A 27,296-nucleotide genomic window follows, 5' to 3' on the forward strand; every position below is an offset into this window, starting at 1 on the left:
TTAGGCTTTTTCATTATCGCAGTTATAATTATCTATTTGAAACGTGCCAACACTGCCAGGGTTAAGTAGCTGTTAAACCAAGTCTATAGTTTTCATCTTTGTAGTAATGTGCCTTAGACTTGGTGTACTTGAAGAACAGTGAGCTGTCCAGTAGCATGGTAGTGTTATTCTGTATTGCCATGTTGGGTTTATTTTATAAAATTTATTTTGTAAATTAAGAGTGAAGAAGTGGTCCAAGCCCATGGGGAGGAAGGGATAGCTCATGTCATTCACAGACTCCTGCAAATCTGCAGATATACACTTAATAGCCACAGATATCCATGGACCATGGGTGCATATCCACATTTTATATTTAGAGCTCTGCAAAACTCACATATCTATAAGTCTTATATCTGTGCAGGGCTTTAGTCATGCAACAGAAATTCTTCCTGAAACCAGAGAATCAGGGAATAGGATTGATGACCTCCAAAAAGAATTGGCTGTGTAATACAACTTTTATTTATGCCCTGCAGGATAACAAAGTAGAAGAGTTCATCAATTCCCCACTTTATTCAGTTCTCATAATCAGTTATGAGATGGTGCTGCGGTCCTTAGACCAAATTCAGGCTATAGAATTTAACCTCCTAATATGCGATGAGGGGCATCGTTTGAAAAACAGCTCCATTAAGACAACTTCAGCCCTCATCAGTCTGCCCTGTGAAAAGAGGATTATCCTGACTGGTCAGTATATTACAGATAGCTTTTTTAGTCTAGCTATAAATTAGGATAACTTCGGTGAGTATGTGAAAGAAAGTTGCAAGTTATACAAGTATGAAAATGTTGGCAACGTTATCAGACATAGTGTTTTAGTATATTTTATAGAAATCAACAAACTCTGACTAGTCAAGTGTAAAAGTATAACTAGGCAGGCTAAAAAAGAATTTGAAGAGAAACTAGCAAAACACATTAAAACTAAGCAATAATTTTTAAGTACATTTGAAGCAGGAAGCATTTAATGGAGCCAATGGACAATCATGGTTCTAAAGAAGCTCTCAAGGAAGACAAAGCTATTTGCATCAATTTTCACTGCAGAGAATGTGAGGGAAATTCCCACATCTGAGTCGTTCTTGTTAGATGACAGTTCAGAGGATTGTCACAGGCTGATGTATAACTAGAGAAGGTTTTAGAACAAATTGATAAAATAAACAGTAATAAATCACAGGGGTCAAATGGTATTCAACCAAGAGTTCAGAAGAAACTCCGATTGACATTTCAGAACTATTAACTGTGATATTGCTTACATTGGCCTCTATACCAAATGAGTGGCAGATAACAGATTACTCTAATTTTTATAAAAGACTCCAGGGGTGATCCTGGCAATGACCAGTCTAACTTCAGTAACAGGCAAATTTATTGAAACTAGTAAAGAGCAGAATTATCAGACACATAAAAGAAAATGATTTGTTGGTGGAGAGTAAACATTGGTTTTCTTTAGGGAAATAAAGCCTCGCCAGTCCATTAGAATTCTTTGAGGGGTCAACAAACAAGGATAAAGGTGTGGTGTATTCGGACTTTGAGAGAGCTTTTGATAAGGTCCCTCATCAAGGCTCTTATCAAAGTAAGCAGTCATGGGATAAGAAAGGAAGGTCTCATGGATCAGTATTCCCAATCCAAGCAGAAATGCTCAATCAGAAAGTTCTGTTTAGCTAAATGGAAACATTTCTCTACTTGGATACAATAGAATTTGTCATCCCTTGAATAAGTGGGTATTTGTGCGGTGTCAGACTACTTCCTGATTCTCAATATATCATGCATCTGACGAAGTGGGTCTTTGCCCACGAAAGCTTATACTCCAACACTTCAGTTAGTCTATAAGGTGCCACAGGACTTGAAAAAACTGGGTTCTCTCAACCTGTAGAAGAGAATACTGAGGGGAGACATAACAACAGTTTTCAAGTACACAAAAGATTGTTAGAAAGGGGACAGATTCCTCGCCGCTTTTGCAGATTCAGACTAACACGGCTACCCCTCTGATACTTGACATCAATATATCAGGACTCTCTGTGGGACCATCTAGCAGCAACCTGTGCCTCTCATCCTCTGGTAGAATCATAGAAGTGTAGGACTAGAAGGGACCTTAGCAGGTCATCTAGTCTAGGCCCCTGCAATGAAGGCAGGACTAATAACTAAACCATCCTTGATAGGTATCTGTATATCCTGCTCTTAAAAATCTCCAGTAATGGAGATTCCACAGCCTCCCTGGGCAATTTGTTCCAGTGCTTAATTATCCTGACATTAGGAAATTTTTCCTAACATCCAGCCTAACCATCTCTTGCTGAAATTTAAGCCCATTGCTTCTTATCCTATCTTCAGAAGTTAAGGAAAACAATTTATCGCTGTCCCCTTTCTAACAATCTTTTGTGTACTTGAAAACTGTTATGTCTCCCCTCAGTATTCTCTTCTACAGGTTGAGAGAACCCAGTTTTTTCAAGTTTTCCTCATAAGTAATATTTTCTAGACCTTTAATAATTTTTGTAACTCTTTGAATTTTCTGCAGTTTGTCCACATCTTTCCTGAAATGTGGTGCCCAGAAGACTATTTTTACTCTCCCAAAACAAATCCTTGAAAGATCTCATTGTGACCTTCCCACTGGGGAGAAACCAACACCACAATGAGATCTCCATTTTGTATGCCCAGTATTTATCAGACCATGTTTTGAACTGATAGCTATGTGTTCCATATCCTACCAAAATTCTTAATTAACTAGGTACTGAAAATATACTATACAAAAATATAATATCTACCATTGTATGTATTTGTGTTGACTTTAAACTGTGTTGTAGTCAGCAATCATACTTACTATCAATTTCAAGAAAAAACACTTAAATGTACAAAAGTATATATTGAATTATTTTTTCCTTCACGTAGGTACTCCAATACAAAATGACCTGCAAGAATTTTATGCATTAATAGAGTTTGTAAATCCAGGAATACTTGGCTCTTTGTCCACATACAGAAAAATATATGAGGAGCCTGTTATTCGGTCCCAAGAGCCGTCAGCAACAAAGGTACATCATTTAAAAACAAGAGTTCAGTCACAGAGTATAACTCATGAGGCAAATTAGAAAATTCATCTTCGAAGGTACGTCCTCATTTTTTGAGGAGTAATGTTAGTTCGAACCAAGGGGTTTGATTCGAACTAACGCATCCCGGAGCGCACTTCCTGGTTCGAATCTGCTGGCAAGCGGAATAGTGCGCGGGCGAGATTATGCTAATGAAGCGTGGGATATTTAAATCCCCGCTTCATTAGCAATTTCGGTTGGCTACATTTGCATCCCTAGTTCAAACTAGGGAGCAAGTATGGACGTACCCTAGAGAGTCAAATGTAATTTTGACTATTTTTCTTCTTCTTTAATGCATAAACTATGGCTGAGATTTTCAAACAAGCCACATTCCCTTTGGCTCCTCTCTGCAGGGATAAGGAATCCTCAGAAGCCGGCATGGAAGTTTTGGAGCTGGTTTCCACTCACTGCCCTGACAGGGCATGCAGCCTGGGTATCCATGTACATGCAGGCCTGGGGAGGGGCTGGGGCAGAGAGCAGAGTGGGGCCCAGGTACCACTCTACAGTGAAGGAGAATGTTTGAGCTCCCAGCTCAGCACAATCAAGGGAGAGATAACTTGCAACATCCCCATGGGCAAGAGCCACCTCCTACTTGTCACCTTTACTCCCTACTCTGGTCAAACTCCATGCAACAGTGAGAAGTCAGAGCAGGCAGGGCAAATACGTTCAGCCAGTCGGGGTACTTCTGGCTAGTGTGCGGGCTGCCTGCAACACTGTTCCTCTGCCACGAGGAACTCTGGGATACATCTGGAGGACTTCTGGATTCTGAATTAAGCTGGGGCTGAATGCACACAGGGAAGCAGTTGGGCTTGGACCCTGAGTTCCAGATTAACATGAGCTCAAACCCTCCAGCCCTGGGACTCAGGGTTTGATTCTAGGTTAGCAAATTAGCAGTGTGAACACAAGGAGGTTTTGGCTTGAGCTCTCACTTAGACCCAGGTTTAAATTACTGTGATGATATACCCTGTGTATCTTAATAGTTTATCTCTTTCACCAGCGGAATCTGGTCCAGAAAAAGATACTACCTCATCCACTTTGTTTCCCTGACCTCCTGGGACTGACATGGCTACAACACCACTTTCTTTATTGTGTCAGACTCTGTGACCCCAATTCAGTGTTTCCAGGCTGGAACATTGGGCCCAAGGGGGTATCAGACTTATTGGAGAGAGAAGACATTGTAATTTGGTCTAGGGCAGGTGGAGTAACTAGGGATGTCAGTGTGTAGACAACTACATGATTAACTGATAAGTCTAGTCTTATCGGTTAATCCTGTCGACTAAACTCATCCCCCACCTCCCTGCTGCCTCTGTATCAGCTTTTAAGCTGGCTCCCCATGAGCACCAGGTCCACCTCCCCTCCCCACTCATGCTGCTGCCTCTGTAATAGCCTGGCAGGAGGGGATTGACAGAATAGTGAGGACATATAGTGACATGAGGGAAAGAAGGGGGATCAAGCACTTGGAGGGATTGAATAGAAGTTTAATTTCTCACTTGTGCAATTCTGAGGATCTTCTTATGGAAGTTGTCTTCTCTGCTATACAACACCTACTTTGTCAGGAGTAGAGCTCTGCTCTGGCAAGGCTTGGGAGTCTGAGGGCTGGTCTACACTACAAACCTATGTCAGTATAACTACGTTGTTTAGGGGTCTGAAAAATCCACACCCTGAGCGATGTAATTATACCAACCTATCCCCTCCGTAACGTGTAGAGAATTTCTCTCAGAGACATAGCTACCAGTCTTATGGAGATGAATTAATTCTCTCCCATCAGTGTAGAGCACCTTCATTAAAATGATTACTCAAAAAATGAATAAGGGTTCTAGCGCAAAAGGGTTTTTTTGTGCAAAATGGCCCTGTCTACACTGGGGATTTTTCCGCAAAAATCTCTTCCACAAAAAGGATTGGAAGAGAATATGCAAATGAGAGCACGAGAAATGCTAATGAGTGCTTCATTTGCATTTCCTCTTCTGCAAAAGCCTGACAGTGTAGACGGAGCCATAGTGTATTAGCTCTTGCCTAGGTTAAGAGCTTAAAAACTCCTGTGACAAACCAAATACATTGGTGTTAATTGAGAAGGAATTGATCATTAAAACCTTGTCAGAAAGTGGTATCATACATACAAACTGTGCCTGATTAAGAATTGTATATCAAAGAATTGTGGTGTAAATGATCATGCTTGTGAAGTCATATCTAAACTTCTGTCTGTCATATTAGGAAGAAAAGGAGTTAGGAGAGAAAAGAGCAGCAGAACTTACTCGTCTAACTGGACTGTTTATTCTTAGAAGAACACAAGAAATCATAAACAAATTTCTCCCACCAAAGAAAGAGACCATACTCTTCTGTCGACCAACAGTCTTGCAGCTTGGACTATATAGAAAACTCCTTAGGTCTCGAGTTGTTAGATCCTGCCTACAAGGAGTACTAGAAAACAGTCCTCATCTGATATGTATAGGAGCTTTGAAAAAACTCTGCAACCATCCATGCCTTTTGTTTAAAGCCATAAAGGTATCTACTGTATTTTGCTTCAACACAAATTAGACATTCCTACATAAAAAAGTCATTAAAATGAGTTACTGTTGAAAACTGTATCAGTAGAGTTCTACAAATGCTCTCTCAAAATGATGTGCTTTAGAGTTTTCAAAAAATGTAAACACTAGAAAGTCTGGAAGGGAACAATTTAGGATCCAGCCAATTTCCCACTGCTATACAATATTTCCTCATTTTTATGGCCTTCATTGACTTATGCTGCCCACTCAGCTTTAAATTTACCCCCTGAAAATTTGTAAAAATACATACAAATGTTACCATAACAAATGAGTAGTTTATAAAAACTTTTCCCTTCCAAGGGATAGATTTGAATTTTTTGCAATCCATTAGCTGTTTCTAACTGGCTCCTGCTGAAACCTCCATGTCTATTAGTCTGCATAACACAAAGAAGTTATCTGCATCTATCTCTTTACCCTCCATTTCTGAAGCTCCATTCCTTGAAAGTTATATTGAAGTTGGGAGCCAGGCTATACACTGCAAATCTGAGGAGGGAGGGTCTTCTCCATCTCTAATTTCTGTGATATCTAACCATGTTCTGTATTACTGATGTATAAGGAGATATTACATTTTACATCAAGAACATATTCACTTGTTCTGAGATCCAGAAGGAAAACAAAGGTTGATTGTCTGAAAGTCTCTGAGTGAAGACAATAGGAGTTAAAAACAAGGGAAATGTCATGTAGTGGGCTACCATATCAAGAGAAGGAGGTGGAAAGCATTTATAGAACAAATAACAGAAGTATGCAATTTTACCAACTTTTACAATTTTTTTTTTACAAAAACCACCACATTAGAGGATCATATAACTGCATATCCACCAATGTGATCTGTGCCGGCAATGCCCCTCTGCCATATATATTGGCCAAACTAGACAATCTCTACAAGAAAGGATTAATGGAGACAAATCAGATATTTGAAAATGTAATACACAGAAACCTTCAGAGGGGTTACTGAGTTAGTCTATAACTGGAAAAACTTAAAAAAGAACAAATAGTCTAGCAGCACCTTAAAGACTAACAAAACATGTAGATGGTATCATCAACAGAAACCTGTTGGAAAACATTTTAACTTGCCTGGGCGCTCATTAATGGATCTCAAAGTTACTGTATTATTGCAAGCCAATTTAAAAAACCAGCTTGAAAGGGAGGCTGCAAAGCTTAATTTCATTTACAAGTTTAATACCAGCAACAGAGGTCTAAATAAAAGACCTTGTGTGGATGGCCCGCTACATTCCACATCCTAATGACATAAAAAACTAAACACAGGGTACTTAAGAGTAGGGGTGTAATAGTATAGTTAATTAACTGATAAGCAACAGTTTATAGGTTAATGCTATCGACTACATGCATTTCCCTCCTCCCACCCTTGCCAGTAAATTTTTTAGCAGGCTGGCCAGCAGCCCAGCTCAGTTCTGGTTTGCACTGGGTCTAGAACCTACTCCTGTTGCAGCTCTGCATTTAAAGCATGTTAGGAGCCAGGCAGGCAGGCAGGCAGCCTGGCTCAGTTTTGGCTCGTGCTGAGTGGGAGCTCAGACTCACCTCAGACAGGGGCTGCTGCCATGCCACGCTGCTGCCTCTTTATCAGAATCAGCAGCACTGGGCAACAGGTAGCTGGTCCACAAGGGACACTGGTTTTTAAATTGGCTCCCCTCGTGGATCAGCTCCCACCTGACACCCTGCACTGCTGACTCTGATACAGTGGCTGCCAGCCCTGCCCCTGGTGACTACAGAATAGTCAACTAACCGATAAGAATTCATGAGGTTACTTGAGTATTCAATTAACCAATATTTAACATCCCAACTTAAGAGCACTTAGTACCCACATGTTCAGTTTCATTTAGCATGGACACTCTAATTGACAATTTTTCCCCCTTTGTTTTCCTTCTTTTCCTCCTTCATCCCCTCTTTTTCTCTGCAATTTATTTGGAACCTGGACTCCTTAACTGTATTCCTTTGAAGAAGTGGGTTGTGCCCACAAAAGCTCATGATACCATCTACAAATTTTGTTAGTCTCTAAGATGTCGCAAGACTATTTGTTATTTTAGAAGTATGCAAACATATGACCTCATATTAATGGGGGATTTTAACTACTCAGATATCTGTTGAAAATGTAGCCTAAGAAAACATAAAATCTCCAATTGGAATGTGTTGGGGACAGCTTCTTCTTTCTGAAAGTGGAGGAAGTAACCAGAGCTAGCTATTTTAAACTTTATTCTGCAGGCAGGAGGTGCTCCAGTGTGGCCAGGTCCATTTCCCACCCCTGTTTAAGTGGTTAACCAGTTAAACATAATGATTAAATGGGATTTTATAGCTCTGCTAGGTGCAGGGTTGAAAGCTGAGCCTTGCTAAGGCTGAAGCCAGGGAAGGGGCTGGCAGCTGGGGACACTGCTGGTGGTGGGACCAGAGAAGAGCTGGAGGCGGGGGCGGGGGGAGAGGACTGGGTGGTGCTCCCTCGCTGCCCCCCAAGGGAGGGGGAATTAGCCTGGACCCTGCTGAGCCATGTACCCTTGGATTTTTCTGCACATCTCCCACAGTTTGGGGACTTCTGCTTTAGCGTTAACATCTAATAGAGATGAATGGAGGAAGTGTAAACCTATTGCAAGAGTGCAGGAGCTGTTATTTGAGTCTGTGTGTCTGTGACAGAAAGAGGGAATACTGTGTTCATTCAGTAAATTTGCTTCACAATTGTAAATGTTAGGAACTTTTTTTAACATGAAAGCTTAACTCCTGTAGAAATTGATGGGATAGAGAGAGTTATATAGACACAAGTTGGCTTTATTGCTGTTATTTTATTGTACTTGATATAGCCATTATTAGATTGTAGTTAAGTGATTTTACTATTTTTCCTCTACCCCTTAATTCTGGCTCCATTATCTCTTTGATAATTGCTCTTCATCCTCTTAGTCCAGTAACTTAATCTCTAGCTGGGAAGAGTACAGTTTTCTCAAAAATAAATGCCTGTTGAGCTCTGTAATAAGATGGCACAGAATGCAGGAGCGGCAAACAAAGCATTAGTGGGTCTGGCCCACGAAAGCTCATCATCTAATAAACCATCTTGTTAGTCTTTAAAATGCTACATAGTCCTGTATTTTGTTTCAGCTACACCAGACTAACACGGCTACATTTCTATCACTATTTTACCTCTCATGTTTCTGATGTGAAGTAATTGCTTTTAAATTGGAGAATCAGGAATGAACCAACAGTATTTTCTTCGCCATCCTCTATTCAATTGTAGATAAGACCTTAGTGTATAGGGTATAGAATCAAGTTTAATTTTATAATAATAAGTTGTAAAAATTGCATTAGAACTAGTGTTGTGATGTTATCAGCCAGAACTTGTTTGTTCATTAATATCTGTGTATTGGTTCTTGGTCTTGTCTCTCTCTGATGCTTTTTGTAACCATGAGAAAATATTGACACATCTTTTTGATTAATGCCTTTTCAAGAAGTCATGCAGCTATCACAGTTGAAGCTTTTTTTATAGGAAAAAGAAAGTAATCCAACTTGTGATGAATGTGAGGAATCCAATCTTTATGAAGGTTTAAGAGATATTTTCCCAGAAGATTATACCTTCACCACTTTCACTGAAACTGACTCAGGAAAATTACAGGTGCTTGCAAAACTGTTGGAAGCTATTTGTGAACTCAGTCCTTCTGAAAGGTGAGAGGAAAAGCAAGGTAGGAGAGAAGTATTAGCTACTTTTGAATTTTAGATAATTCCTTTTATTATCCCACTTTCTGTTTTCACGTAAGCATGATGCCAAAATATTCACCCTAAGGGATCTGTCATTCCTGCACAGATATCAAGTATACTTACTCAAATGTACATGTAGTCTACTTGATAGCTTTGCCTCTTGTAAAAATTATTAACATAGGAATTATGCTGGTGAACACTTGTCCAAGTTTCTGTTTTTGTTATTTCTGGACAGATACCTAGGGTTTTTTTTATGCTGAGCTCTACTAACTAAGCAGATGTTTCACACTGAAACTACTGTTCTGTGACACACAGAGACTTTCCAGTACTTTGTATCTCTTGGGGCAATCACTGAATGTGCTCAGTATTTTAAAATGTTCAATAAAATATTTTAATTACTACACTGTGAGCTCTCTCCTGTATAGTCATGTTTATGACTAGCTGTCATTCAGGGTTTGTCTTCTGCTCCACTTTAGGAGATGTTAGCTGTCTCTAAGTGCTTTTCAGAAGAGGATGTCAGAAAGAAGCACTCTCCAGTATGTCAGCTCAGCAGGAATTGCTATCTCCTCCTACAGTTAATTTACAGCAGAGGTTTTCAAACTGTGGGGCATGCCCTTCTAAGGGAGCATAGAGAAATGTTCATGGGGGCAAGCAGCAATGCTAGGCAGCCTGGGCATCAGCCCCATGCAGCAGGGTTTGAACAGGAAGTGCCACCTCCACCCACTATTTTCAGACCTTTTTAGCTGAGCCCCCATATTGAGTTATAGTTTTTGGTTGCACACTCTTAACCCAGTGACATGGAGTATGGGGGAGACACCAGGCCCTGCACCCTTATCGGCAGCCAGATGTGACTCTCAGCCAGCAAGTAGAACAGAAGGTTTATTTGTTGATAGGGACACAGTGTAGCACAGACTTGTTGTTACAGAAACCATGAGCATTCATTACACTCCATTTTGGGGTTAGGGGGCCAGAGCCAGTGCTCTGGGCCCTTGCCCATCCCTCCAAGCCAGCTAGACTCTGTTCTCCCTAAGCCAGCTGAAAAACTAAACTCACACACCCAGCAACTGGGCTCAGCCCTCTAGGCTGCCCCGCCAACAACTTTGTTCTGCTTCCCAGTCCCAAGGCATTATCTGTTATCACCTGGTTCTCAGGACGTTAGAGACTGACATGCTTGACACAGTAAGTCGCACCCAGCCTTCCCCTCCTCATCCAGATAGTATTGCAGTGCCCAGAGAAGCTGAGGCTCGCGCGTGCCCACACACAGACACACACACACAGAGTTACTACAGGACAGTAGAATCACATACAACACAACAAAGCAAACAGAGTGAATACAAGGACTACAAGAGTGAATTCAGTCCCAGTGTCACACCCAGACACGTTGATGACCCACTGAGGTGAGTTGTGGGTAGAGGTGGCTCTCCCTCCCTGAGCTCCACCATGTAGTGCTGGCCCAAGTCATCTGGCCTTGCTGCTTGCCCCCTAAATGTTCTTCTATGTCCCCCGGGGGTCATGTTGTCTCTGCCTGTCTGAGATGGAGATTCACAGTAGACTACATTATTTGAAAAGGAGTGTGCAGTCTAAAAAGTTTGAAACCCACTGATTTACAGCTCGTGCTGAGGCATTACTTTGTGAAACCTCATTCAGTTAGGTGACCAGGTGTCCCATTTTTAAAAGGGCTGTCCCATATTTAAGTCCTCCTGCAGGAGTCTCAATTTTTTCATAAAAATGGGGAAATTGTCTTGTATTTTCTCATCTCCTCCACTCCATCGTTACTAGCAGGACTTGGTCCTGGCTGAATCTCTGCTCACCAGAGGCATGCCAACCAGCAATGAGCATGTGCGTGGGTGTGTCTAGTGGCTAACAGTGGGGATGGGTGTGCAAGACTGGCGATGGAGAAAAGATGGAATGCACGGGGCTGGCTGCTTCCCCTGCTGGTCCATCAGTGCAACCCACACTGTGTGCTGTGTGTCAGCCTGCAGAGCTCCATCCTGTTTTTAGCTGGCACTGACTCCAGTGGCTGGTGAATGTGGGCAGCCAGCAGCCAGTTATGTATCACCTCTACTACTCACCCTTCGGCCCCTTATATGCTTCCCTCTCACTGTCCTCTGCTGCTTTGCTCCTTCAAACCTGGCCCCCAGTTCCACTGCTCTTCCATAACCTACCACCTCCTTCCCCCCTCCCCCTTCCCAGAGGGGTATGTTCTACTCCCAGCGCTGCATGGAGAGCTAGCTCCTGATTAGAACACTAAGCTCACCAACAGCTTGGCCAGCCAGCTCCTTCCTTCCCACACTGCCACTGGCTCAGCCAGTGCCCCCAGGAAAGCCCCAAATCCATAGTCCAGGGCACTGGCCAAGAAGAGCCCAAGTCTACATATGACAAAGCCCCACACAAGAGGTTTTGGGGGAAGCCTCTTCACTCCTCAGTTAAGTTGTGGAGTGGTGTGAGGGAGAGGGCACTATTTTCAACCTGTCCACATCCTGAACCTGCTGGCTCCACAGAAGCCCCCAGGGCAGGGGGTTAGCTCTCTCTTTACCCCTTCCCCCCAGCCCTGGATCCTGATCCCAGGGAGTGCAGGGCTACTCCATCCCCTAGGCATCCATCTCTGCTGGGCCACCTCTCTGGCTTAGTTCACTGTAGTCAGGTTCCCAGGGTCCTGTTGCACAATGCATCCTTAAGACTTAATCCCTTCCTGCCTGCACTGTAGCCAGGGGATAGGAAGTAGCTGGATTATGTTGGTGGCCAGCAGCAGCCTGGACATGTTAGCTGCCTTTTGACGCTGTGTGGGTAGGAGGAAAGAAAAGGCTGCTTCCAGCGGCATGGGAGTGGTGGTGGGGGATAAGAGATGAACTGTGCCAGATTATCTCCCCCCTCCAGCCAACTCCCTTGCAGCTGGAAGTAGCTCCTTCCCTCTAGGGATGTAAAATCCTGGTTAATCTGTTAATCAGTTAAATGGGGTGGGCGGGGGAGGTGGGTGCTCAAGCCAGGCTGGGCCCATTGTGGGCAGGGGCTGCTCCAGCTGCACGTAAGTGCCGCCTCTCCATCCCTCTACACACGGTGGACCCTGCAGGGCTGGAGCTTGGTAGAAGACTGTTCCAGCCCACCAGTTAAGTATTCACATCCCTCCTTCCCTCCCACACAGTGCTGAAAGGCTGTTCCTGGCCATGTTGTGGTCTGAAATCTGGGGAGGAAAGATGGATGGCAGAACAAGGAGCAAATGTCTCAAGTTGCAGTGGGGGAGGTCTAGGTTGGATATTAGGAAAAACTATTTCACGAGGAGGGTAGTGAAGTACTGGAATGGGTTACCTAGCGAGGTAGTGGAATCTCCATCCCTAGAGGTTTTTAAGTCTCGGCTCTGCCCTCCTAATCATTTGGTTGCCCTCCACTGGACACTATGCAATGCATCCACATCCTTTCTATATGGGGGCCCCAGAACTCCAGATGTGGCCTCACCAGTGCTGAAAAAAGAGAAATAATAACTTCTCTAAATCTGCTGGAAATGCTTCTCCTAATGCACCCCAATATGCCATTAGCCTTCTTGGCTACAAGGACACACTGTTGACTCATATCCAGCTTCTCATCCACTGTAATCCCCAGGTCCTTTTCTGCTAAATTGCTATTTAGCCTGTCAGTCCCCAGCCTGTAATGATGCTTGGGATTCTTCTGTCCCAAGTACAGGACTCTGCACTCGTCCTTGTTGAACCTCATCAGATTTCTTTTGGCCCAATTCTCCAATTTGTCTAGGTCACTCTTGACCCTATCCCTACCCTCCAACATATCTTCCTCTCCCCCTAGCTTAGTGTCATCCACAAACTTTCTGAGGGTGCAATCCATCCCCTCATCCAGGTCATTACTAAAGATATTGAACAAAACCGGACCTAGAACTTATCCTTGGGACATTTCACTTGAAATCAATCACTAACCAGACATCGAGCTGTTGGGCCTGACAATCTAGCCAGCTTTTTATCCACTTTACAGTCCATTTATCCAATCCATACTTCCTTAACTTGCTGGCAAGTATATTGTGGGAGACTGTATCAAAAGCTTTGCTAAAGTCAAGGTATATCATATCCACTGACTTCCCATCCACAGAGCCAGTTACCTCATTGTGGAAGCTAATCAGATTGGTCAGGTATGACTTGCCCTTGGTGAATCCATGTTGACTATTCCTGATCACTTTCCCCTCATTCAATATAATCTTCCTCTGAGATTAAAGGGGAAGTTTGGATATCTCTGAATCAAAGCAATTTGCAGTTATAAGTGTATCAGATAAAAACATTGAAGTAGTAGCAGTAACTGTGAGTAGCTTGGAGCTCGGGAGACCAAGTTTACCAAAATTATCAGCAATATTTGCAAAGTCCTTTTCCCTCCTTTCATCCCATTTGATTCAAAATCCCATCTTGGGGAGGAGGAATTGTATTCAGATAAATGCCAACCAGTTAGCCCACCTGTAATTCTACCCATTCTCAGAAATCCTTCTTATTGTGTGGTGGTACCCCTCACAGTAGCTTTTTCTTTTGGTGGAGTCTTAGACATTAGTTAACATCCTTCTCAGATACACAAATTACGTGTAAATAAATGTAAGTAGAAATGTTAGAATCCTATCTCTGTGGTTGGTCCTGTTTGTACAATAAAGCAAAATCTTTTAAAAAATAATAGTTTATTTGAATTCTTCACAGTAGATATGACGTATTTTTATTTGAAATGCCAAATACTTCACTTTTCAAGAGAGGTGAGTAAAATCAGGCTGATGTGTAATTTTGGTCTGAGTTCTGATTTGATTTCTTCAGTTGCCTGCAATAAATAAATATAATATTGCTTCATTAAATTCAACTACTTGTGCACAACATAATAATTTCTTTATTTCTCTGACAGAATTGTCTTGGTATCTCATTACACCCAGACACTGAATATTTTGCAAGACTTGTGCAAACATTATGGATACTCTTATACAAGACTTGATGGACACACTCCTATCTCCCAGAGGCAACAGATTGTGGATAGTTTTAATAATAAATTCTGTTCAACGTTTATCTTTTTGCTGAGTTCAAAAGCTGGTGGTGTAGGTCTGAACCTTATAGGAGCATCTCATTTAATTCTGTATGATATTGACTGGAATCCAGCCACAGATATTCAGGTTTGATATAGTTGTTACATAAGGGTTGGGATGTGGACTAAATATTTTTTTAATTGATGAGGAGATTGATTCTAAAGTATTGGACCTTAAACCTCTCACTGGCCCATGATTGAATATTGCCCAGATTGCATCTAGATGTAATTATGGGGGGGAAAGGAAGGAAAAATTTTCTGGCAAATTGTTTAAATTAGCTTCATCTCCATATTAGAACCATATCTGCAGGATTTCCACAAAATTTTGTAATCCATATTAATCAGCTTTTGGGTCTCTTTTTGAATTGTGACATTTAGCCAGGAGATGCTTATCTCCAATTTGAATATTCAGAATAAAATTAAATTAGAACAGTTGATTGGGATAAAGGAGGAGCATAAAAGTGTAGGGGAATACATCTTGGGCTCCCCTGGAGGGGTCTCGCATCTGGCCTAGCTCTCCATTGACTGATTTTCTAGTAGAATAGTTTTCTTATGTTTCCCAAAAGAAAATGAAATTAAAACTGATGACCATTCTGTGTGATGTATGCTGATGAGGAAGGAGCTGAGCTCTATCTCAGCTAAGGGCAGGGTACCAAGCAGCTTGATGAAAGGGACATAATCAAATGTCAGCAGATGTTACAAGAAAAAAGCAGTTACTGCTATGCTTATAATGATTACAGTGCCTCTGTAGGTAGTATTTCATCAAGCATAAATGTGCCTGGATAAAATATTTTTAAAAGGCATTTAAAAAGTTTTCTTACAATTTCAATAAATTGCCTCAGATTGTACAGTATAATTGCCTGTCACCTGAGTGGAGCCCAGAGGCACCCTGCTTTGTTCTTGTTCCTGATCTTCAGCAATGCCATCATGTGGCCATTTGTCATATTGCTTGAAATAGTCTAGTAAAATCAGCCACAGTTGCAGCCTGCTAACTACTCACATTTGTGTTGTGTGCACATATGCAGAATATGTACTTGTAACGTTAAATTGTTCAGCCAAATGAACAATGTCAAGTAATTTTTTTAAGATGTAAAGGTTTTGTGCAAAAGCTGGTTTTCCAACCCCAATCATAATATACAGGTTTTCGTGGTTTTTATACATTTTGAAAAAAAGCATTTTGGGGTGAAAAATTTAAGTACTCCTATCCCGTGTTAAAAACCTAAATCCAACACAGTCACACTAATACCTGAAAACCACAAGTGAAACTAGGCCTATACAGAAATGAAATGGACTAGTCAATTTTCATGTGGTAATCTAAGCAGGGTGGAAATAAATGGTAGAAGCAAATTAGATTTTAATAATATTTCAGTTTTAATAATACTCTTTAATAGTAACACAGATTAAGACAATATTTTGATAGCATCCCTTTAAAGAGCTAGCAAGTGCTAAGAATTTGATTTAAAAAGAGTAAATGTTTTAGCTAATGTTTTTTGTGTAATGAGATTGAAATAACATCTTTGCCTTTTTATTTTCTTTAGGCAATGGCCAGGGTGTGGAGAGATGGTCAGAAACACACTGTGCATATTTACAGACTGCTAACTACAGGTCAGAAATATTATAAATGTAAACATTACTCTAACATTGCCTAGAGGGAGGCAAATCTTGACAAGCATAAGATGATGATGGGGAAGTTGTGGAAATAAATTTGTAATTTGAAAGCATTTGCATAAGACTTAGTCACTGAAGATAAACACCTCTCATAGTTGCAAAAGGCATAAACACGTGCCTTTGTTTTGCTCTCTGGTTATTCTTTTAGTAACTGAAGGTAATGCTCCAGCATTTCCAACTGTGCAGTTATCAAATAACTAGAATCCACCTTTAGAATACTTGTCTAAAATTAATCTTATGTATCTGCTATTTTTCAATGCAGGCTCAATAGAAGAAAAGATCTATCAGAGACAGATCAGCAAGCAAGGTCTTTCTGGGGCAGTCATAGACCTTTCCAAGACATCCGAACACATCCGTTTTTCCACTGAGGAACTTAGAAATCTTTTTATACTACATGAAGATTCCAACTGTGTTACCCATGACCTCCTTGAGTGCAATTGTATGGGAAAGAAAGACCATCAATGTGAGTTTTCTGTTCTTTATCTCTTTGGCCCTTGCAGGGTTGTTACATCCATTTCCAGTGACAAATCTTATGTAGAAAAAACTGGCACCCACTATAAGAGGATTAAAGTAATGTAATTCTTTATTGGATTTTCATGATATTGCCTTATGCCTGCTTTTTTTTTTTCCAAATCTACAGTTCTTTTTCATGAGCTGAAGATGAGAAAAGATTCATTCCTTGAACTAATGAGCTCTACTTTTAACAGTCTCTTAAATCCTTAAAGCAATCAGGGCAGATTGGACTAGTGACAATAGTTATAATCAGGCAAGATTATTTATGAAACTCAGAGAAAGCATCAAAAGCAAAAATGATTAGATTGTACGAAGAAAGGACTAAATTATCAGTTGGTGTAAATCACTGTAGCACCATTGATTTCCCTGGAACAGTACCAGCTTACATCATTTGAGGATTTGGCTAAAGGTGTATTAATGCCCAAAATATAGATGACCATTTGTGGCAAGGTTACTCTCTAAAATTAGAAAAGAATTATTAGAAACAGTCAGCAGAAGGGGCAAGAACAGACCCATTGTTTCTGCCTGCCCCATGCCAAAGATATAAGTAGTGACACCTCCAGTGATGTTCCTAATTCCTCCCTTTTCTCTAGGAACCTTCCTCTTTTCAGGTCCTTTCTGTGTGATGTGGTGTTTGATACCTATTTGTGTATAGTTGATCTAAATTAGAGATAGGAATTTTTTTGTTTATTTTCATATATATTTTAAAATCTCTTACTCTTGTTTTCATTAAGGTAGCTCTCTGTCAGATCAAACTTATATACCAAGCTCAACATCTAAGAAACAATTTCTTCTGTTGCCCCATAAGTTCCTTTCTGATAGGCATGAGATAATGGGGCAAATGCTGATTTCTTCTCAATAGACACTGTTACCATAGTGTTGAGAATCAAAGAAATACCCAGACAACTTTAAATTGAATTTTAACAGCACTGACTAATAATGGAGTTGTTGAAAATCATTCTTCTAACATCGTCCTAAGTCTTCTTACCAGCAGATACAGACCAGAAATTAAGCAATGAAAAAGGGGGTTGAGTCTGCTTAGTTTTTTACATATCTCCATTAAACAGACTAGAGTTTTGCTCATTTCTCCTCTGCTCCCCTTCTCTTCTCACTTAACATCTGGCAGGGTTCATATAGTTAAGGAAATTATTATTATTATTATTTGGTTTTTCATTTTACTTTTTTGGTTAAAGCACGCTGGCTAGCAATCCACTGATTTCATTATCTTTGTGTTCTTTGGCTGAAAAGCCTGAGATTCAGTCCTTTGGGAAAAATATGAGCTAGTAAAATATACGTAGTATATTTTCTATGGAGTTACACATGACATTTTTTACCTAATATCCTGATAGTGTCTTGATCAAGAGCTACAGTTACAGGATTATTGTAGACCTTCCCAGAGGGAAAATTTTTGCACATGCACTCTTGAACAAAATGAGTGTATAAGTTGTTTGCATTATGCATGTCATATAGAGTTCTGCCAGTTTTCTCCCATCACATGGAATAAAAAGTTAGTCCCCTTCTAGGATGATATAGTTGGTACAGACCCTGACCCTGCAAACACTTATGCAATGAGTCCATTGAATACACCAAGATTACTTGTGCTTAAAATTGTACATCTGCATAAGTCTTAGCAGGCCTGGAAGTTTGCAGGCCTTTCTAGCTTCTGGGATCTTCTGCTGGCTGGGAAAAGGGTGATGACAGTGATTCTTCCACTAGATGTCCTTTTCCCAGTGTGCTCTTGAACCAGTCCTGAAGGCAGTGTTCATTTTCTGTCTGTCACGGCCATTTAACCATCCTGTTCATTTTAGCCTAAAGGAGCAGGGTCAAACAGCCACCTCCTTTTAAAGAGACTGTCATCTCAGAAGAGCTTTCATTTTCTGTGACATATGGGCTATTCCCCTCCTCTCTACAGTTCTGGGAGTGGCTCACTGTTGTAGTGAAGCTGCAGTGAAACTTGTCCAGGCCATGTCCCATTCTCAAGCTTCCTGCCAGAACACTGGCTGGTGTGCTTTGCTCCTGACCATTTGCAATCCATACTTTTAATTAGTTGTTTGGGCAATAGTGAGCAACTTATCTGTCCTCTTCCTCCTCCTGGATTGGGTAATTAGAAGTATGGTGGTCTTAGCTACCCAAATCTATTGCTTCAGCACCTTCCAGGTGGGACTACTTTCCCTCAGGCAATGGAAGAGCTGTCCTGCAAACACCAGACTACATAAAGGGGTGTTCGGCATATGAGGCAACATTGCAGGCCCTTCTTGCTTACAGCCAGCATGGCCAGAGCAGAGAGCTCAGAGTTGGCGTGGCATGTCCCCTCTTGCTTGGGGAGTTACAGTTCCACCACAGAGAAGCCTGATCAGGAGCTCTGAGCATGTTGGGGAGAAAGTCTAGAGGTAAAAAAGACATTTTACAGTCAGCCCAGGGTAAGTCCTGGGATGGAAGAAGAGCCTCATAAGAGATCTAGTCATTCCTTCCTTCTCTCAAGATTCTGAAGTTGGTTCTCAACTCAGTGGACAGAGAAGCAGCACTCCTACACTGCTCCCCTTCTCCCTAGGATGAATTGGGGGGATTCTTATGAAGAGACCACACCTTCACATTATGGGGCTGGGACATAGAGGAGAACACAGAGACCACCCCCAGGACACTGTCATGCAGGGACCTCTGCAAACTCAGGAGGAAGAGCCAAAAATTCACGGGAAGCACAAAATGGGAAAGAAAAAAGATCTAAGATTTCATCCTCTAAGGTGGACTCCTCCTCTTCTTATTGAGTCAGACTGTGAGCAGGATAAGAATAAAAAACAGCAAAAAGATTTGATAACATGTACAAAAATAAAAAATGGCATCTACTACACAGATTCAAACTGGTAAGGTATTAGATGAGATGCCAAAAGGCAAATCCCAACTTGAAACAGCAGTTCTGCTGCATTCTTTCTTTATGCATTTAGGGTGGAATAGGAGTACTCTGACAAGGGTAAACATATAAAGCAGCCACTCACTTGGATAGTATAAGATGCAGAATCCAAAAAATGCCATCTCAGAACTACTGAAGTGGATGCTGAGGTGGCATCATTAATGAAAGATATGACAAGCCCACCAGAAAGGGATTTTCCCTCCAAAGTTACAACAGACAGAAAGGTAATGAACACACTCAGGAGGGATTTTGAGGCTTCCTTAGCCACAATCAAAGCATCCGTGTCTGTTACCTGATTGGCAAGAGCTATAGTGGCTTGGCAAAGTGACCTAATGGGTCTGGATGACAAGGACCTGACCATCCAGACTCAAATCTGACCCTAAGAAAATATCCCTACCTATAGCTTTAACTGCAGATGCCTCAATAGATGCAATGAGAGTTTGAGTCAGGGACCCTGCATCCAGTTCAGCAACCAACTGCCACATCTGGTTTTACCCCTGCAATGCAGTTGCCTACTCCCAGCTAATCCAATGCTCGTTCAAATTCACAGACTCTTTCCTCTTTGGAAAAAATGGATAAGGTAATGACAGAATGCACATCCCAGAATGCACATCCCAGCTGAAGTAGTTCCACCCTGCTCCATAGGGGCGTCAAGAAAGGACTACAAGCAGAAGTACCAAAGGGAAGAGGGCAGGTACATCAGAGGAAAACGCTGAAAGTGTGGATCAAGCAGCAAAACCTGAGGTGGCCACAATACCTCTCACTATGATGTACTATGCTTCAGGCCCGATTTGCTTACAGGAGGCAGAATATTCCACTTCTTCGAGTAGTGCCTCTATGGGTGCTCCACTCTAGGTGCTGGTGCGTCCACGTGCCGGCGATCGGAGATTTTTCTAGCAGTGTCACCCAATGTGTCTCACTCCCCAAGTGAAGCTGGCACTGAGCCACTGGGCCTATTACATATGCATATCTGCCACCATGACCACCATGGTATGCGCGTCTTTACGCTTACCCACTGCCCTTTTACCCCAGGCAATGGCAATCATGGGAGTGTTAGCACAAGAGTGAGATTTACAGGAAGTTCAGGAAAAACCGTATTACCTCTTGCGAACCTTGCAACCTGCCTCCTCCAGGATCATCCTGCCCATGGATGAAGCTATTATGGACCCAGCAGACAACATTTGGCAGACCCTGGCATCCATCACTCCTACCAACAAAAAAGCGGACCAAAAATACTTTATCACACCAAAGGGAATAGACTTCCTTTTCACTCACCCTCCATCAAACTCCCTGGTAGTCAATTTCAATTTAGACAGAGCCAGACATCCCAATATTAGATCAAGAGCACAGGATAAGGACCACAAAAAAATGAACATTATCGGTTGTAAAGTATACTCCTCAGCCACCCTGCTCCTTAGAGCAGCAATTTATACCGTCATGCTAGCGGATTATGACTATTCTAATTACTCCAAGCTTCAAGATCTTATACAATACTTACCAGAACACAAGAGGCCTATCCTCCTCAACATTATGCAAGAGGGCCATACAATTTCTCACACTGCACTACAGTCCGCAATGGATGTAACAGACAGCTGCACGCATCAGCTTTCATGATGCGGAGAATATCCTGGCTCCAAGCATCAGAGGTTCCAAGGGATTTGCAGTAGACGGTCGAAGACCTACCTCTTGATAAGACCAATCTCTTTGCTGCAAAAACCGATGAAGTACTTCATTCAATGAAGGACTCCTTTACCACCTAAGAACCCTGGGGATGCACATATCCCCATTGAAGAGAGCAAGATACACTAACTACCAAGGAGCCATACAGACAGCAACCATAGTATGACTTCTGACAGAAACAAAGGCCGCAGTGACGTAGGCCTCAATGCCAACACCATCAAACAACAGTGGCCCGACCTTCCACATCCAAGCAGCAAATGTGAAAATTTGGTCAGGGGCCAGAAAGACACTTTTCTTGGGGTCACACCATCGAGCACTTATCCATAGTTCAACCATCGCCTCTGCCTCTTTTTTTCAACAGTGGGCTCACATAACATTGGACACATGGGTCCTAGAGCTCATCCATCATGGTTACTCCGTCCCTTTCATTTCTCATCCCCCTATCCATCCTCCCACCCCATCTCTCTTCAGGGACCCTTCTCACAAGACCTTCCTCAAGCAAGAGGTGCTTCACCTCCTCCACTTAGGTGCCATAGAACCGGTACCAGCAGAGTTCCATGGCCGAGGGTTCTACTCAACTTATTTTCTAACACAAAAAGAATGGAGGCCCATTCTGGATTTAAGGAAGCTCAACAAATACATTGCTTACCAAAAATTCAAGATAGTGACCCTAGCAACAATAATTCCAGCATTAGATCAAGGAGATTGGCTTTCGGCTCTCGACCTTCAAGATGCGTATTTCCATGTAACAATCCATCCCATCCACAGGCATTTTCTATGATTCACAGTTGGCCGTTACCATTACCAATACCGAGTGCTCCCTTTTGGCCTTTTAATGGCTCTCAGAGTGTTTTCCAAAACTCTACCAGTCGTAGCAGCATGCCTACGTTGTCAGGGAGTCAATGTTTCCATACTTAGACGACTGCCTCATAAAAGGCACATCCTTTCAAGAGACAAGGGATGTGATTGAGACTACCATGAACCTCCTGCTCTGCCTTGTCTTCCATATAAACAACGAGAAATCCACGCTCCATCCTACTCAGATGTTAGGATTTATAGGAGCACATATCAATACTGTCAAAGCCAAAGTGACTCTACCCACGCACAGATTCAACTCCTATGAAATCTCATAGCAGTAGCACAGGTGACCCTTACCACAACAGTTCGCGAATGCCGAACAATCTTGGGCCACATGGCCGCCACAACCTACGTCATCAAGCTGATGAGGCTCAACATGAGGTGCCTTTAGTCTTGGCTCACCACACTTTACACCACATCCAGAGAACCCCTCTCCAAATTAATTACCATTCCGCCATGGTCCTCAATTCCTTGCACTGGTGGACAAATCTACACAACGTCTTAACTGGAGTTTCATTCCATCAGCTGCCCCTACACTTACCATGATGCATCACTCATGGGATGGGGTGCCCATCTAGGAACCATCACAGCCCAAGGCAAGTGGTCCTTTACAGAGCAAACGCTCCATATCAACCTTTTAGAACTGTGAGCAGTGCGGTATGCATGCCAGCATTTCCTACACCACATAGAATGCAAGACTATCAACATTATGACAGATAACACCACTCGCATGTATTATATCAATCAGCAAGGTGGTGCACGATCCTGGTCCCTATGTACAGAAGCTCTCAAACTATGGAATTGTTGCCTTGCGCACCAGATTACTCCTGTTGCCACTTACTGCAGACGCCCTCAGCCACAAGTTCTACGACCAACACGAATGGGAGACGTGCAAGCCCTCAATTACGTGTTCCGTCAATAACCTCCAGCAGAAGAGTAGGGGAACTCACCGCCCTAACAGCAGACAATTTGCAGCAAGGACAAGAATGACACTCCAGCCCCACCCTAAATTCCTCCCGCAGCATGACACACCCTCAACATCCGTAGAGCACTCACATTCTACATTGATCATACGAGACTCTGGTGCATAGCCCCTAAACTCTTTCTAGCGTTCGCAGAACAATTTAAGGGATAGGCTGTCTCTTCTCAGAGACTCTCCAAGTGGATCTCTTCATGCATCCACACATGCTACACCATTCACAATAAAGAACCACCAGGCACCATCACTGCCCAATCCACCAGGGCCATGTCCTGTACAACCAGTTTCCTCAAAAATGTACCTCTCCAGGAAATTTGCAACACAGCCACTTGGTCATCACACCACATGTTAGCACAACATTATGCTCTGGCATCCTCCATAGCATCATCCATGGCTGTCAGACAAGCAGTATTATCTTCTGTGACAACAACAGGGCTCCAAACCCACCTCCACGAGCCGACTACTGCTTTATAGTCATCCAGAGTGGAGTACCCACGGGGACAGTACTCGAAGAAAAGAGAGTTACTCACCTTGTGCAGTAACGGTGGTTCTTTGAGATGTGTCCCCCTGTGGGTGCTCCACTACCCTCCCTCCTTCCCCTGCTTTGGAGCCCCATGCTCTACTAGCACGGGTAGAGAAGGAATGGAGGGACTGCGCTGCACGTGCATCTAACAGCACAAGGGGGCACCACAGCACATGTGCAGTGCAGTGGATACTGCTAGAAAAATCTCCAATCGCTGGCACGAGGATGCACCAGCACCCAGAGTGGAGTACCCACAGGGGGACACATCTCGAAGAACCATCGTTACTGCACAAGGTAACTCTCTCGTCTCAAAAGAGTGGTTTCTCAGCCATGGATATGTGGATGAGTGTATTGAGTTTTAGTCCCTTAAACAAGCAGTCCTACCCCATCCTTTCTTCATCCACGTGGACCTGGCACCCTAGGGGCATAGGACAGATAAGGGGGGCTCGGGAGGTTGGGGGGCTTCTCCAGTGACTCAGCGGATGAGGATAAGGTAATCCAGATATGAGCTGGTGCTGAAAGGGATCTCACCCCTTCTGAATATAGAACTGGTTTCCTCAGAAGAAAGGTTCTTAGAGCTATGTTCCATATTCAGCATTGTCTAGAGCAGTTCTGGGACTCATCAGCTCAACAATGTATATATATTTTTAAAAAAGAGAGAGAGATTTCAGATGGAGGCTCTAGTTTCAACTGCAGCATTCTTATCCCAAGTAGGCCCAGGTTAACCAACCTGCTTTATCCAGTGTACCCCATTCTCAGGTGGGCCCCTGGCCAGCTGGCTGGTTTTTAACTAGCCTGGCCACTTTTTTCCTGCATTGCTGGTTGCAATATGCCCGGGTTTTTTCACTCGTAACTTGCAGGAGCAGTGGCTGCAGGGACACCAGAGGCTGCTTCCACTCCACTCCACATGGCTGATGGAGTGTTGCCAGCATGGCACACGCCTCCCACTCTGCATGCTGGGGCCCTCAATGTGAAGATGTAGCAGCTGAGGCTCGCTAGCAGGGGAAGGGAAAGGAACTAGGGCAGGGAAGCTGAGGCTCTCTGGGCTGAAACTACTGGGAGGGTTAGGTATAGGGGTTCATGAGCCTGGGAATGTGTCAGGCTGGTGGGAAGGGGTGCCTGGAACAGGAATAGAACAGGCAAATTGGTGAGAGGGCGTATGCTCAGAGGGGAAGGGGAATGGCAGGCTGGTGTGGGATGGACAGTGGTTGTTTTTTCTGTCTCTTGGAGGTGGCATCCCTGTTTGGCTCCCAACTAGGTATGGCTCAGCTCCACTTACTGCCCCCCATTATAACTCTCACTTGTTTTCTTTTTTCCTTCTTTCTTAGTGTTCACTGCTTGCTACTTCCCCTACGTTACAGAATTGTGGGAGATGCTGAGCTGCAGAATAGAAAATTTCTTAGGGAATGATTTTCTTCCTGCTAACAGCATCTCCTACAATTATGCCTGCCTTATATTGCAGTGGGAGGCAACCTGCGGCCCGAGGGCCACATCAGGGTTCTATGTATGGCCCAAAAGGCGTTTTGTTGGGTTGCCAGATTCCACTGGTTTCAGAATATGTCATTGTTTTGGTATCAGTATTACTAAAGTGACACACACATAAAGCAAGGGCATGTGATTGCACACAACACTGTTAGAGCTGCCTGTATCCAATCAAAACACTGCTATGATTCAGTTGGCTACAATTTACTTGGCACAGCCCACAAATTCTAAGCACATAAGTGCAGTCAGCAAAACCACCCCATCCCGAAAGAGTGTCTTTATTATCACAATCTTGTGTCCCCATTGAGATGAAGGAGGGGCACCCAGGCAGCCCACTCACAAGCCTACATTGTCCATTGATATTTTATGGCCTCATTAGCCAAGGGCGACACTTACTTTGTGTATTTATAGTTTGTGGGCCAAGTTGTCCACCTTACATAGTTCGCTGGTTGGTTGTCAGGTTATTGTAATTAATGGATAGGAATTCATCTCTATCAGCTCTGGAAGGACTGCTGTGACAGGAAGCTAAAAAAGGGGTTAGTACTAGCACAGGCTGCAATGCTAAGCCACTTATAGAACTGCAGAGAAGAGGGGAATAGCTCATGTGTCACAGAATTGCAGGAGATGCTCCTAGAAGAAAGGAAATGGTCACATAAGAAACTTTCAATTCCATCTGTGTAAGAAGACTTGTACTCTGGGATGGCATGGGGGATTTTTGTGAAATTAACAAGTAATTTACCTCTGTGTGTGTGGCTTTTATTGTTATAAAAGGTTGCACTTACTGTTCTGGAAAACAGAATACTGATCCAGACTGATTTTTTTGGTAGTTCTCAATCTCAGACTGTTTCACTTTCTCACTTTTCAGATCCTTCTCCAGAAAAGCTCTCTGTGTATACAGGTTGCCAGCATGGACAATATCAAGAGAAGGCTGATGCAAAGAAATCTCTTTCTATGTCACAGTTGATGCAATGGAAACACTTTTCAGGGCAACACCAGACACTTGATCCCTTCCTTGAAAGAATAAAGAAGCATATTTCTTTCATTTTCCAGAATGTAACCAATCCAGCTACTCCCACCTAATAAAATTAACTTATTTTCCATGTACATGATGTGCTTTGTACTCACTGGTGCCAGTCTTCTGGAGGAAAAATAAAGAAAGTACGCAATTGCCTTTATGTTGTTGCCAAAACTCAGTTTATGCTTTGTGTTTTTACAAGGAGGTTTCTGTATAAATGCACAGTTGTTGATGTTTTTTGTAACATCAGCTGAAAAATACCTTATTAATAAATAGCTATAACTGAAAGAATTTTAAAAATGTAAACATCACATAGATAATTTTCAGTGCTTTTCAACACATCTGCTGGTTCAATATGATAATTAATAGTGGTTAAGCTATTTTATACCATCTCCTAGTTAGGCCCAAAGTACTAGATCATTTTCTTTTAACAATAACAATATATTAAAAATAATAGAGAGATGGCAACTTACCAGCTGGGTGCTATAAGATGCATTAGGCTATATAGTATAGATGTGATGTTTACAAGTCTCTAACTGGATTTGTCTCTGCAAAAATAATGGATCTGATTTAGTACTACTTTCCTCTAGCTTTACCCCAATATAATTCATGGTTTTGCTGGAGTTACACCAGCATAAAACTAGAATAGCATAGGGGTCAATCAAGCCCAGATTCTGAGACCAGAGCTTAATTGTACTCTACCATCTTTTATGAGAAACTGCAGTGCACGGTGCATTTAGTTGGGGAAATTAACATTCTATGGTCCCCAGCTATACTCAATGGAAGTGTGTTATTTCTATCTGAATATATATGGTGAATATATTCTTCTGAATCTTAAAAACACCCATACATGCATAATATTAGTATGGTGGTTTCTTCCTTTATGTGATCAGGCATAAGAATCTGAAATAGCAATTGCTTTAAAAGGACCTTGTGTGGTATCTCAGCTGTGTAGTTCCTCTCTACAGGTAGAATATAAATCGTATGAACAAAAATGTACCATTATTTCCAGGAATACAAGGAATGTATAGAAAATGAAATCCCTTTTAATAAAGTTGTAATTTGGAATTCATTTGGTATTTATTTATTTATTTGTATTGGGGTAGTGCTGACAGATCCTAAACATTGGACCTCCATGTGTAAGATGATGTTCAAAGACAGAAGAATGGTGAACTATGCATGGTTTCTGGGTTCACCACTACAAAGCCATTTCTGGGTTCATCACTGCAGTAAATAACTACTTGATTTATTCATTTTAGTTGTTCACCACATTTGCAGTACCCA

The 27,296-nt window shown here is 42.3% G+C and overlaps 1 protein-coding gene across 4 annotated transcripts in view; it reads left to right on the plus strand.

Moving 5' to 3' along the window:
* The window catches only part of RAD54B (RAD54 homolog B), a 99,604-nt gene extending 72,524 nt beyond the window's left edge, over positions 1-27,080 (plus strand). For all 4 annotated transcript variants that reach the window (XM_014571475.3, XM_006111004.4, XM_075920376.1 and 1 more), the window contains 8 exons: positions 513-720; positions 2,908-3,047; positions 5,313-5,603; positions 9,129-9,304; positions 14,213-14,474; positions 15,925-15,991; positions 16,317-16,517; positions 25,863-27,080. In XM_014571475.3, the coding sequence (XP_014426961.2) occupies positions 513-720; positions 2,908-3,047; positions 5,313-5,603; positions 9,129-9,304; positions 14,213-14,474; positions 15,925-15,991; positions 16,317-16,517; positions 25,863-26,077 (1,560 nt within the window). In that variant the 3' untranslated portion in view covers positions 26,078-27,080. The remainder of the gene's footprint in view (positions 1-512; positions 721-2,907; positions 3,048-5,312; positions 5,604-9,128; positions 9,305-14,212; positions 14,475-15,924; positions 15,992-16,316; positions 16,518-25,862) is intronic.
* Positions 27,081-27,296: the final 216 nt, after the last annotated feature.

Source organism: Pelodiscus sinensis, chromosome 2, assembly GCF_049634645.1.
Source record: "Pelodiscus sinensis isolate JC-2024 chromosome 2, ASM4963464v1, whole genome shotgun sequence".
NCBI classification, from domain to species: Eukaryota; Metazoa; Chordata; order Testudines; family Trionychidae; genus Pelodiscus; species Pelodiscus sinensis.